Source organism: Malaya genurostris, chromosome 1 (genome assembly GCF_030247185.1).
Source record: "Malaya genurostris strain Urasoe2022 chromosome 1, Malgen_1.1, whole genome shotgun sequence".
Classification (NCBI taxonomy): domain Eukaryota; kingdom Metazoa; phylum Arthropoda; class Insecta; order Diptera; family Culicidae; genus Malaya; species Malaya genurostris.
In genome coordinates, this window is record NC_080570.1 from 161,383,908 (window position 1) to 161,398,026 (window position 14,119).

The 14,119-nt window shown below is 38.8% G+C and overlaps 2 protein-coding genes across 4 annotated transcripts in view; both read left to right on the forward strand.

Moving 5' to 3' along the window:
* Nucleotides 1-515: 515 nt before the first annotated feature.
* LOC131426528 (tetraspanin-13) lies at nt 516-5,044 on the forward strand. 2 transcript variants are annotated; one of them, XR_009229104.1, is made up of 6 exons: nt 516-806; nt 1,066-1,233; nt 1,309-1,518; nt 1,585-1,713; nt 1,949-2,158; nt 2,567-5,044. XR_009229104.1 is itself a non-coding variant. In XM_058589333.1 (5 exons), exons 1-5 carry the CDS (start codon nt 747-749, stop codon nt 2,663-2,665), a joined length of 666 nt encoding a protein of 221 aa, XP_058445316.1. In that variant the 5' UTR covers nt 516-746; the 3' UTR covers nt 2,666-5,044. The 2 variants fall into 2 exon arrangements, 1 of the variants encoding a protein (XP_058445316.1); XM_058589333.1 differs by lacking the exon at nt 1,949-2,158.
* Nucleotides 5,045-8,366: 3,322 nt separating this feature from the next.
* Nucleotides 8,367-14,119, forward strand: part of LOC131426530 (uridine phosphorylase 1) — a 47,397-nt gene continuing 41,644 nt past the window's right edge. Inside the window, exon 1 of one of the 2 annotated variants that reach the window (XM_058589341.1) lies at nt 8,367-8,670. The gene's annotated coding sequence lies outside the window, so the exon portion shown is untranslated. The remainder of the gene's footprint in view (nt 8,671-14,119) is intronic. The other variant, XM_058589339.1, reaches the window with a different exon arrangement.

The following is a 14,119-nucleotide window of genomic DNA, read 5'->3' on the forward strand; positions in this document are numbered from 1 at the left end:
TTACCCGCTCCTGCCGAATGCTTCAAACAGGCCGTTAGCCCACCGAAAAACGACCCATGTAATGCGAACTCAACCTGCATCGGTAGTGTTGTGGGAGTTCTCGGATCTCGACTTCAGCTTCGGTTGAATGGCAGTGACAACAAAACGATTTCTGGAGGCTTGTCGATTCGAGATCCCACGACGTTATTAGTTGCTTTTTATTTTCAGCCGTTAAAATTCTATGCTAATTTTCTGAAATAAATGTTTTATATTTCATGGCATTTTTCATTTCCTAGATTTATATAAAAATCTGAAATCTCCCTTTTGACTTCAACCAGTATATAAAATAGTAATTCTCTGGTATCTAAATTTTATACCATTCCTGTGAACTTACAAACTCGGGATTGCGGTTGGAAAAAAACTATATATATTTTTTAGATTTGGCAAGCGACAATCAAAATGGCTCTGTGTGTTGATCATCTCACGCCCTTTCGAAAATCCCACCAACCAAACATCAATCTTTTTTCTCCGTGTGTAAATGTCAGTGCATTGAGAGACGAACAAAAGAAAATTTTGCGAAGGAGCGAATTGCAGCTGAGTGGAGAAAAAAAAAGAATTATTGCTTGTATCGTTCCGCAAAAGTGGTGACGAAAATCGAATTTTTGGTGTCAAATTGGTTCCCACTGTTACCTGGCTGAGTTGAGAGGTGATAAAAATCTGTATCTGTACCAGTGGTGAAGGTCACGACGACGGCTATTTCTTGCAAGATGTGCGGTGGATTCAGCTGCTCTAAAAATGCCTTGATTGCATTGAACATCCTCTATGTGGTAAGTGTTTTAATTTTTCTGGAGGTCAATCTACGTGTTTGGTGAAAATTTCGTAATTTTTAAATCAAGATGTTTCTTTCGAATTCAATCGATTGCAACTTCCGTTCATAACGGTGGTACCACCGTCATCTATTTTTGTTCACCTTTCTCCTGACGAACGGCAGCCGATGGTTGAACATTTTCCGTATCGATTTTAGATTATTTTTGTCTTGCTTAGAGGCCCAAATGACGCATTGTTGCTGTTTTTTTTTCTTTACAGATGGTCGGCTTTCTGCTGATCGGGGTCGGTGTTTACGGGCGAGCCTCATCGATCGTCACCAATCTGCCCATCATCGGCGGGATTTTGGCCTGCGGTGTCATTTTGATACTGATCTCGGTTCTCGGTCTGATCGGGGCTGCGAAACATCATCAGGTTATGCTGTTCTTTGTAAGTGTCGATCAATACAATCTGCTGTCTGTCGCGATAGGTGATAAGCTTTGACCTGTTTGTTATCGTTTGCAGTACATGATAATTCTGTTCATGCTGTTCCTGATCCAGTTTTCGATTGCCTGTTCGTGTTTGGCGGTAAACCAGGAACAACAACGTCAGTTCGCCGAGCAGGGATGGTCTCTGGCACCGGTGGACATTAAACAGCAGGTTCAGGAAGAGTTCCTCTGTTGTGGTTTCAATGCGACCACCACCGATGATCATCCGTCTTGTGCGGCGGTCAATGTGAGTGGCTTAAACGGGATTCCCCCACAGAATGTGTAGTGACTTTGGCTTTTTTTCTTGTTGTAGGCAAAATGTTGTCCGGAAGGAGCTCCCGAAGGTTGCCAGTGTAGTCCCTGCATGCCAAAACTGGAGAGTACCATCGATTATGCGTTCCATTTGTCCGGTGGAATTGGGTTGTTCTTCAGTTTTACGGAGGTACGTACCAAGTGGATAATACTCGTAGTTTTTAGGCAACCAATTGAACTCCGGATTTCGTTTTGCGTTTCGTTGGAAATAATCATCTCGTTATTTCTTTTTTTTTTCTACTCCGTTCTCAAAATTTTACTCGTTTCATGCTGGCATGGATTCGTTCTGTTTTCTTTTTTAAATTGACGATCAATTTTCCTTTTTGCTCTGAATGGGGAAAACCGACCCCGCTCACGCTCACTAGTTTATCGGTGTTTGGTTGACCGTGCGCTATCGCAATCAGAAAGACCCCCGGGGCAACCCGAGTGCTTTCCTCTAAGATTGGGAGGACCCCGTAACTGATCTTTAAGCGATGAAATTCGTTGTTTCGTTGGCTTCCGGTTTAGTTTTCTAGCATTTGATGGATTTGAAAAAAAAAAAAGTTAGCACAACGAGCGATGGAGCGAGTTTAATGGTAATTTCAATTGTTGGAGCCGTTTTATGTGTATGTATGTGTGTATGTGCGTACTGGCCTTCGTCGTCGTCGTTGTCGTCATCGTCGTGCATCGTTTTTAGTTGCTTCCGTTGCTAGCTTGAAAACTTTTAGTTGACTTGCTTGAACGTTTCTTCTAGATTTTCCCGAACAACTATTGTCGTATTTGACCGACAAAATATCTTCTCTTGTGCTATTTTGTATTTCCTCAACTTTCGGTAGTTTTACATCTATTGTTTCAACACATTTCGTCTGCAATTGATTGTTGTTCCATGCACGGTTGTTTAGATATAAAATGATTTTTTCCCATACCTCAGCTAATTGAATGTTCATCTTTCTTCTTGTCTCTTCCTAAATTCGAATTTGAATTTTGAACAATCCGAACCAAAGATTATTGCCGTTTTTCTCACACGCCGCTACCGCAATCAGCAAGATCCTGATCACCTACCGGCAAGAGCAATTTTCCCCCAAAGTAACTATGTGTACTGAGGACAGGAAAACACAGAACAGTGTTCAGGGAGAGTCAGACTGAGGTATGCTGCGGGCTACGGGTCATCGTAACGGACAGGGTTAGTTAGTCTTTATCTGGTTTTCTTAGTCTCCGTCTGAAAAATTAGAATATTGACTTTCTGCAATGACCAAAACCCGAAAAAAAAACGAGAACAAGGATAATACTCATTTTGTCGCTCTTTAGTATAATTGATTAATTGAATCGACAGAACAATGGTTGTGCTAATTATTCTAAATCCACTGTTTACATTAGCTTTATTTTTGTATTTTCGATTTTGTAGTAGAATCTAAGATGCTATTTTTTTTACATCGGTGTTACTTTCGGGAGTAAGAATCAGGAATTATTTTAAGTAATATTCAAACGTTTGTTCTAAAAAGGATTACTTTTCCTAGAAAAAATGTGATACCAATAATTTCTCGAGTGTGCAACCAAAAAAAAAAGCTTTGTCATACTGAAACTAATTTTAATGCCTCTTCACCTAATCGTGTTGCTAATTTGCCGTGCTTCCCAATTCTATCAGAAGTAGTAGAAATTCATTAGGTCACAATTTTGGTGGAAAGAGGAAGGTTCTCACGAGGAAGGAAATAAATAATCCGGTATGCCCTTCGCACGATCGGTGTATACGTAAAAAGAAGGAAATATATGCTATTTCAGTTTCATTTCAAGCTAAAATCTCGATGAAACGTTTTACTATTATGCTTATGCGGAAAAAAATCAGAGTCTCAATACTATTATTACTATTATCAATGGTGGTTATGCACAGATAAGCTTCTTTGACGTTATGATATTCGGGAAATTAGTCTGTTCGGTCTAGTTACTGTTGGGCTTGTCTATGTCATGTAGTCTCTTCCTAAATAAACAAAATTAGATTGCAATTTTTCAATATCAGCTGAAATTGTTTGGTTTTATGTAAACATTCTATATTATTTAGTTGCATAATTTTTTTGCATTTTTTTTTTGTAGGAATTAAAATAGAAAGGATCATTTCGACACCAGTCTCATGCACACAAATTAACACTGAAAATATTGGATGATGAATTTAATAGTGAACAAAAAAAATTGAGAAAACCAATCCAAATCCTGTAAGAGAAACTTCCCAAAAAAATCTTGGTTAAATCTGGATTGTCAAGAAGGTTGGGTGCATAATAGAGATTTGAATCGATAAAAGGGAATATCTACCACGTTTATTTTATATTGGACTCATTTTAATCCAAATACACACAACTCTTGAAACCCGGAAATAACAGCAGTCAGTTAAACAAGTGCTTGTTATTATATTTGTACAATGCCTAGTGCTGAAATATGTATACAATCATTCAAGGATGTGATTAGAAGGAATCAGTTTGAATGCCATCTAAACGATGGCTAAGCCCAAGCCTATGATTTCCCATATGTAACGTCAAAGTTAGCTAATATTCTGTGTTAGCGAATTCAACGCAAACCGTCAAACTTTATCGAATTACCACGAGCTGTTTTGAAAATCAAAAATCTTGTATCTTCACCTAAGCAGTTTTCAATGCAAGGCAGAAAGACTTGACTCGAGTAAATTTTTTTTTCTCAGTTTAACAAACAAAAAGATCTGTATATGCTGAAAAAAAAAGAAAATCAGACCATTTAGAGTAGAAGTATCGCAATTATTTATTCAAACACCTTTCAACTTTTTCTTACATAGGCAATAGATAAATGTACAATCGAAACAGTTTAAAAAATGCAAATGTTCAATGTGTATTCTCAATAGTTTAAAATGCAACTACTGAACTACAGAAAGTAATAGAAATAATTCCGTTCAAACAGTTATTCATGTTTCCGTGATTAATCCAAAGATAATTGAAGACAGTTTAAACAGACAGCTTCGTTCCCAAACTGATCGTATCTCGATCGAATCACTTATTTAACTGTGCACTGTAAATCAAGCAAACGAAATAGTCTAGCTCTGATTCTGGCGATCAACTCTAGACCAGAGCGTTACGATTGAAGCTTTTTTCCCCAATAGAAAATGTAATTGGCTTATCCACCTGCTAGTAGATGGTGATGTTGGCTGTTGTAAATTGCTGTAACCGTGGATGTTATTTTCTGTTTGATTTGCTCACTTTACTGTAACAAAATGTTTGTAGACAACTAGTGGTCTCAAGGTGTAAATTTAGAATGAAAATAAAGAATAGATTCGGAACAGTGTGAATGCTGGTAACTGTAGCCAGTCAGAAGAAAATAACAAATTTACAATCGATATCGCGGTTATCGCAATAGCTAGTTTTATTGAAATTCTGTTACAATCTTCTGATATGGCGAAGTATATTAAAAAAACTAGATATATGGCAGTCGATACTACTAATAAAATAAGGTCTGTAAGCTGTGAATGGTTTCATTTGTCATCTTGGTTGAAAATATGAGAATATTCCGAGCTAGTCAATTTTTCTAGAATCTTGTACAGACTCATAATAACTAATATTATAAATTTTTAGTTGGTTTAACGTAAGTTCGGTTTTGCAATGACTGAGTGGAAACAAAGATTGAAAAAGTGAAATGAACGAAAAACACAAAAAAGATGGTTTTATGGAAAAAGCTACACTCAGAGGCACGACTCGAACATGTTCTAATACTAGCCGCCTCACCGTCGGTAACCCCTATCCAATCATCTCTGTTAATCACATGACAATTTTCCCGGGATTTTTCTCAAAATCCATTTCGGTATAGATTGCATCGTCTATGAGAACGAATCATTTTAATTTTTTTTCAAAAACTTCGCATTCTAACGTTTTATAAATTAAGTGTTACATGCGATACTTTTTTATATGTTCCAAGTCTTAGGAGACGTTACTTGCCTTCCTTTGTCGTAAGTTAAAGGTGTTAAGAGGCGTAACATACGGCACTTTTTTTTAATATGATAGGTGTTACGATGCGTTACTTTTTTTGTTCCCAGCGTTACGAGACGTTACATGTGTTACTTTTCTGTATGTTCTAAGCGTTACGAAACGTTACTTTTTTGTACGTTACAGGCGTTACGAAGCTTTACATGTGTTACTTTTTTGTATGTTACAGGCGTTACGAAGCGTTACATGCGTTACTTTTTTGTATGTTATAGGCGTTACGAAGCGTTACTTTTTTGTATATTCTAAGCATTACGAAGCGTTCCGTTTTTACGTGTTACAGGTGTTACATGCGTTACTCGTTTGTATGTTATATGCGTTATTTTTCTGTATGTTATAGGCGTTACACACGTTACTTTTTAGTAAGTTATAAATGCGTTAGTTTTTGCAAGATATAGGCGTTCCCACGTTACAGCCCCTCATATTTGTTTGTTTTGAAACGTTACGATTCGTTACTTTTTTTAAGTCACAGGTGTTATGAAGCGTTTCATGCGTTACTTTTTGGTAAGTTCTAGGCGTTACATGCGTAACTTTTTTATGTTACAGGCGTTACGAAGCGTTACATGCGTTACTTTTTTGTATGTTATAGGTGTTACGAAGCGTTACTTTTTGTATGCTAAAGGCTTTATGAAGCGTTACCTGTGTTACTTTTTTCTGGCGTTACATTTTTGAATTTTAAAGATGTTATGAAGCGTTACTTGCGCTACTTTTTGTGTATGTCCCAGTTGTTGCGAGGTGTTACATACGTTACTTTTTTGTATTTCATAGCTGTTACGAAGGATTACACGCGTTACTTTTTTATGCAACAGGCGTTACACACGTTACTTTTTAGTATGTTATAAACGTTACTCGCGTTACATTTTTGTATGTTATAGGCGGTACATGCGTTAGTTTTTGTAAAATATCGGCGTTCCCATGTTACATGCCCCTCATTTTTGTTTGTTTTGAAATGTTATGAGTCGTTACTCTCGTTACTTTTTTTAAGTCACAGGTTTTTATGTTTCATGTATTACGAGGCGTTACTTGCATTACTTTTTTGTAAGTTGTAGATGTTGCGAAGTGTTACTTGCATTACTTTTTTGATAGTTGTGTGTTACGAGGCGTTATTTGCTTCACTTTTCTGTATATTATAGGCGTTACGAAACATTATATGTGTTACTATTATGTATGTTCAAGTGTTTCGAGATGTTACATGCGTTACTTTTTAATAAGTTATAGGTGTTGCGAAGCGTTACATGCGGTACTTATTTTGTTAGTTAAAAAGGTGTTAAGAAGCGTAACACAAGCACTGTAAAATAATTGTAGTTTATACAAGAAAAGAATTTTGTTGGGGAAACAATTGCTCAGCCACTCGTAGAAACTTCATCGATAGTAGCATCAACGTTCTTGTGATCCTGATATGAACTCAATCACCCTTATTCTGAATAACGTCTCAATAACGCTAGCGAAATCAATGGTAGCTGGGATTTGATTTAACCGAACCACATATGTTCGAAAAAGCAATACGTCGATATTCAGCATACGGGTGAATAGATGAAGGAATTTGGTCCCACTATAGGAAATTCGACATGGATTCACTGTTTTGAGGAATAACATAGTCCTACGTCAAACAATAGTGCTAGTCGATTTAGTGTATATGAATTCACCATATGTATTTCAGATTATTGTTACAGTTCTTCTCTAGTTAGTATCAGAAACGTTTCTGATGAACAACGTGCGCGGAAAAAATGAAATCATTCGTATACCGGTAATAATAACCGTCCATAAAAAAATACTAACCCGAACCCTAATGACATCACCAGTTATCAACTAGATAAGGCTAAACAAATAACAGAGGATCACCAGCGAACTCAACTTCCCGGTAGATTAAACAACACACGGCGATAGCCTCTCGTCTTGACCCGTATGCAAATTAAGACAAATTTTTGCTGATGCAGTGTTATCAGGAATTGGGTGCTGTTTTTTTTTGTTCGAGCGAAAAAATCAACCGTTACCAGGAAAAGATTGAATAATCACTGCGTTTTTTTTTTCGTTTTTACCTTTCTCTTGTAGAAAAAACCTACAATCACCATTCGAATCAGTTCGTCGAGATCGCAAAATATATTGTTGTGTGTATGTGCAAAAAATATGTACTTGATTTCTTCGAAGATAACTAAACCGATTTTTACAAATTATTCATTTTTGTTTTCATTCTAGATTCAGAAAAACGAACAGAAAATAGGAATTATATGAGAAAGGAATCATCAAACCACAAGGTCGATTAAAACCGAGTTTACCCTTCTATTTTCATCGCAGTAACCTGTCTGTTGTCAGTGGAAAACCATTCCCTGACATTACGCAACTAGGCCGATTACGATTGTGCTTCAGGGGAGGAAGGCATTTCCGATATGGATCGAAAACCGATGCAGCAGTGAAGACAGTGTCAGTCAGTTCGTTATTAATTAATTAATTGATGGGTGTCGATTCAACAATCAACGATGCAGCAATGCCAAAGCGTCGGTCGCCGTGCGTCACGAGTCTGCGTGTCGAATTTCGTGCAACTTCGGAAACGATTAGGACTCCGTTCGGTATGGCGTGGTGTGGTAGTGTGCGTCTTATGTGAGATCGACGTGGAGTTCTGCCGTTCTAATCGTTTTTTCTATATTACTTTCAGGCGGCGGTACGATGAAAAACCATGCGTCTCCATTGAAGCACATTCTTGGTCGGAAAGCTGCCGCTTCTGACACTCTGTCATGTGATAGTCCCGAAGTATGTTTGTGTGTGTGCGTTTGAATTTCGACTCCGTGCGCCGAAGACATTCGCTGTTATCGGAATATGTAGCACATGGATGAATTTGCGACGAGAACATCAAACGATGCGGAAGAAATTTGATTACTTCTTGGGTTCCCTTCCTACCGTGTCAGTAACAGTGAAGCCACCGCCGCCACCGTCTGAGTCGTTGAATATGTTGCTTCCCGTTCTTCTGCTGTTCCTGCTGTCAAACTAATGTGCTGCGCACTCCCGCTTTGCTCTTGATGTTGTCCTCGTTTACCATCGAAGTCGGGCTAGTATTTTCAGTCTTCGTAGTGCCGTTATTTAGGATAGTCACGTGTCCTGCCCGGTTCAGTGCTAAAGAGGTAAGCTAAACTTTTCGGGGTGTCTTTTTTTTCTTGCACTGAGAAGTTAGTGAAAATCAACAAATGTTGCGTTGCTGGATTGGTGGAATGCGATTGGTTGACACGAGCGACGTTTTAGAAGTGTTTTTTTTTTTACTAGCGCGTAACGAAACTGTGACAGTAGTCTCGGTTTAAGCATTAGCGAATAATCGTGTCTATCGGAACGGGACAGACTGCAAAGGGGAATTGGTTCCGTTGTTGGACATAGTGAATTGACTCCGTCATCAAAACTTTAGCCCTAAACAGTGACTGGATTGAAACACCACAGCCAGGCAGACATTCCGAAGAAAATCGATATCCACCGCCTTTTTCCCGCATGTATAGATGTGCGGTTCGGTTCTACCTAGCAACGATGCTTTTTTCTCGCTTTTCCACTGTAAGTACACTTTTCATACACACTGCTAAGCAAAGCAAGCGGTGGAAAGCAAACAGGCCAGCCAGCCAGCCAGTCAGCTTGTGACAGTACGGCCGGAGAGAGAGAAGCCGGAAACAAAGCAGGCGGTGGCTGTAGCCGTACCAGGGCGCGCGTGTTTTGTTTTACAACCAATTTAGCCACCCGCATAGCGTCACTCGCATCCCCTTCTCACCCCACGGTGGTCGGGGTTCATTCGGTTGCAAACTATTCGCTTGGGAGGAAAAAGGTAAAAAATACAGCATTCAGGAGTTGATATCGGTTTGCCTGTCCCATGTGTTTCGTGCTGCTGCGATACGCGACCTACACTTGATCGGCCACACAAAGGTTAGGCATTGTTGCTTCATTGCGCCGACGGGAATTGTTGGTTGACTATGTGCAATAATCAAGCGGCTCCATTGGACGTCGTAGTTCGGCTGGAGACGGATGGTCGTTTGTATTTTTGTTTTCTTAGCAGCTATGCTCGGACTATGCGGCAGATTAATCAACAACGGTCACGTCAAAAGACTTGAACATGAAGATGACTTGAAAGGGGTAGCATCATTTCGGTTGTTTGTTGAACAAAAGCAACATGTTACCATAGAGAACAAGTGAAAAATCAGAATGATTACTTGTACGTCCGTCATCTGTGATGTTACTATTCGAACAGAATAATTCAATGACAGCAATCATTCAAGGTCATCAAGAACGTCTAAATTTTCTGAGTTTGGAAGTAAGATTATTTCGTCAGTCACGCGGGACCACTCTGGTGTTGATGGCGCTGCTTTCGTATCCCGTCAAATGATAAGGTTAATAATTAATTAACCTAAACTGACCCTCAGAGTAATCAAGTGAAGACTCAGGAAGATGTTTACAAATTTCGTATCAGCAGTAGGCATTGCTAAACTCTAAGGCACAAAACATCTCACAAATTTGAGTTAGGAAACCCGCTTTCGAACGAGGACTGTATCATTCATGAGTACATGTAGGAGAAATTTCACAAACATTTTAAAACTACTTGAATCACTACGATCAATTTCATAAAATTCGAGAAAGACAAAGCTTGCTTCAGATAGAATTGGAACAAATACAATTGCCTGTATTTCAGTTATTTATTATTGAATTCAAGATCTTTTTTTATACAAATGTAGCGTTTAAAAGTATGATTAGGAAAGACACTCTTTTCGGTATAGTTCCGATGTCATTGTCTTATTTGTAACGAAAACTTTCGTTTTTTTTACCACAGCTGCAAATCATAAATTTTCTTGCAAATTTGTCGGCAAAAACAAATTTAGATTTGGCTGGAACATCTCCCCGAGCCGTTGCCAAGTAAAATTTTTGACCTGGGATTAGCCCGAAGTCAGCCTTGACATAGGTTTCACACTGTTCTGTTTTATGGTCCGATTTGGCTGTTTGCTAGCTCGATACGACTTAATTTCTTCCCGGAGTCGAGTTCTTCTCACGCTACTATGGGCAGCACCGAATTTTCTGTCCAAATCACGGTCCGACATATTAGGATTCCTCTTAATCGTCTTCAAAATCTAACCACCCAGTTTCCGTTCGACAGTTCCACTCCGCCGATTGGCTTGAGTCTTCCGAATCTTCGTCAATGTTTCCTTAAACCGTTTGATAACGCGCCATACGGTATTTCTGGGTAATTTCAGCTGTTTAGCTAGCCTAGATTCAGACCACAATGGATTTTCCAAATAACTGTGCACAATTTTTTCACTTCTTTCGGCTTCCATGTTGATTGTTTACAAAGTACAGTCGATATGCGGAATGTCAAAAATCATACGTGAAGCTGACAAAGTTTCCGACACTTATAAGACATGTAAATTCTCTTTATTCTCTTCTAAAAGTTGTAGCTTGAATCGAACTTAATCTATCTATCTAGATAGATAAAAATGCAGTGATCATTCTTTGTAATCGCATCACTTAAGAACGGATGGATGGATTTCTACGATTCTTTTTTTTATTTGATCAGTTTCTATCCCCACCGTTTTCGAACATCAAAAAATTAAGAATATTCATCGAAAAAGTGGGAAAAAGTGTTTTGTATGGAAAATATGATTTTCCGTTGAAAAAGTCGCCTATGCTTGCTAGATCGTCGATAGGTATTTGGCCATAACGAGTTGCATAAGTATTTGATCGTCGAAGGAAAGAATACTAGATCGTTGAAAATTTTTTTTGGCGCGCAACGAGATGTTTTGTTTGGAAATTTCACATACATACTTAATCCACGAGATTCGTCAATTCGAACCACGTGCTTAATTGAGTATCAAAATTATTGATTACTAAATGACCGGCGGAATGCATATGACTGTTCTGGAAATATCGCTGTAGGCAGAAGAAAAAGTTCAGATATCGTTCACCAGTTGATGAATTGTGTGTAATGGAGTCAGATGAATAATATTGGTCAATCTAAATCAATGAAAAGTTCGTGCTGTAGAAGCGCTAAGGTCAAACTAAGAGATTTTCCTTGCATTTTGCTTTCGAATGATTTCGATTCCACAAAGCGCACATAAAAAGTGGCAATTAGATATAACTCGCTGCCTCTCAATGCATGAACCGTGAGAGAATCTTTCTACATTTTTTCGCTCCACCTCATACTTCACGGCCTTTACCAAAGTAGATACAGTTTTGCAATGATCGGCGCTGTGTGGAATTTACCAAAAGAGAATCGCAATTCGACAATTATCGCAGAAAATCTAATCGATGATTCGACTTGATGAGCATTCACAAACATTTCCATAGACACAACTCATACAAAGGTTATATGCACATAGTTAGAATAAGCGACAGTAAAATGATTCTATGACAATTATCCACTGACCGTATAGAATCGGCGGCCCTACAGCAGGGTGCTAACCCGTGATGCTCAGACGGGTCATCGAGAGAAATTCGTTTTCGCACTGGTGTCCTTTCTATGTTAAATGAAACATGCCGATTTTTTATTGCTGAGATGATATCCGTCTCTCTTCGATGGCACTGATTGAATCGTGTGAAGAGTTGCTAGAGAGCGTTCTTTGATACGATAAAAGCTATTCTGGCTGAGAAGATGTTCAAGTTGGTAAGATATCTATCATTAATATTCAGTTCATATTGTTGCGAGTTTTTTTTTTTCAAAACAAACCTTGTTTTTCATTGTATTAATTATGAGCAGTTTTTGCGGGAAGTTTTAGTTTTCTGTTTTAATTAGAAGAAAAGTGTAGCTAAAGTGCATCCTATTTATTCTACACCGAATTGTTACTGGAGATGAAAAATGGATATCCTGTGATAAACCCAAGAAAGAAAAATATTACGCTATTCCCGGTCAATTTTTGCCATCGACCTCAACATCAACACCAAAGTCGAATATTCATGGTTCGAAGATCGTGTAGTGCATCTGGTGGGATCAAAAAGATGTTGACATGATAAAGTTATTCTTCTGCATGACAACGCCCGGCCTGATGTCGATAAAGACTGTCCCAGAAAGTATGGACGCAACCAAAAACCGCTGCCATTTCGCAATGGTTCAGAATCTGTCAATTTTTACGGCTGCGTCCTGTTGTTTACACTATTATCTAACCACTTGTGCAGTTGTTTATTCATTTTCATTAGTTTGTTTCGAAATGCGTGGACTTTTAGCAGAACAACGTCGAAAAATTGTGTACAAATGGTGCACAGAACGCGGACTGTCACTGAGAAAGATAGCAAAAATGGAAGGAGTAAGTGTAAAAGCCGTGCGAAATGCAATCAGGAAGTTCGGTGAGGATAACATCTTTGAGGATAAACCGAAAACGGGTCGAAAACAGGTCCTGCTAACCCTCAGTTGGATAAACGTATACTGAAGGCGTTCGAGCAAAAGAAAGTGGTTTCAGTTCGGGATGTGGCCAAAAAAGTAGGCACTTCGAAGTCAAATGTTCTTCGTGCTAAAGAACGTTTGAACCTTCGAACCTATAAGAAGCAGAAACAACCAAAACGTAGTCCGAAACAAGAAGCATCGATCAGGCCGAGGGTTCGAAAGCTGTACAATACGATTCTTGCTGGAAATTTGAACTGCATAATCATGGACGACGAAACCTACGTGAAACTCGATCACAAATCCTTGCCGGGACCACAATATTATATGGTGCGAGAAGGGCAAGTGTTAAACCAGTCCGAGACATCGACTGAAGTCGAAAAATTTGGTAAGAAAGCTATGATCTGGCAAGCAATTTGTAGCTGCGGTAAGATTTCGAAACCCTTCATTACCACTGCTTCAATGAACAGCGAAATATACATCAAGGAATGTTTACAAAAACGACTTCTACCCATGATTCGAAGCCACAAGGATCCTGTTGTCTTCTGGCCAGATCTTGCTTCTTGCCACTACTCAAAATGAACGGTAGAATGGTATACTACCAAAAATGTCACTTTCGTCCAAAAAGACATGAATCCACCATATTGCCCACAACTTCAATCAATTGAGGAATTTTGGGCATTAACGAAGGGGCACATCTTAGGAAACATGTCTCGGCAGCCGAAACCATTCAACAGTTCGAAAAAGATTGGAAAAAAGTGTCAAAACTTGTCGCCAAGAAGTCTGTACGGAATTTAATGAGGAACGTTCGCAAGAAGGTGCGCCAGCTAGTCTACAATGGCTAAGTAGCAAATGTTGAGAATAATATTCTGTTGTTGTAGTCTAATATTATCAGTATATCGAATAAAATTTGAATATCTAACAGCAAATCGTTCCATCGGTTGTAGTATCACAACCTCTCTTTCCAGCAAGCATAAAACCTCCTCGTCTTTTATATCAACAGATTACAATAATCCATCAGATATATTTTTTGTAAGCTTAATACCAAGTTTATGTAATGCATTTGATTATACTAAACTGTTAGCAAATCGGTGGCCCCTCTAGAGGACTGTTTTAAGGGTGACGGACTCTCATATCGTCTCCCCCCCTTCCCTCCCATGTAGCGACATGGACCATATCGTCAGAATATTTGGAGGGGAGGCGAAGCTGTACAACCGCCTGAAACACACAGCAACGAT

What these genes read in the sequence shown, in the direction of transcription:
- LOC131426528 (XM_058589333.1), top strand. Translation starts at nt 747, where the DNA reads ATGTGCGGTGGATTCAGCTGCTCTAAAAATGCCTTGATTGCATTGAAC. An exon ending in CATTGAACATCCTCTATGTG is followed by an intron (nt 807 to 1,065) that starts GTAAGTGTTTTA and finishes TTTTCTTTACAG; the next exon opens with ATGGTCGGCTTTCTGCTGAT. An exon ending in ATCAGGTTATGCTGTTCTTT is followed by an intron (nt 1,234 to 1,308) that starts GTAAGTGTCGAT and finishes TATCGTTTGCAG; the next exon opens with TACATGATAATTCTGTTCAT.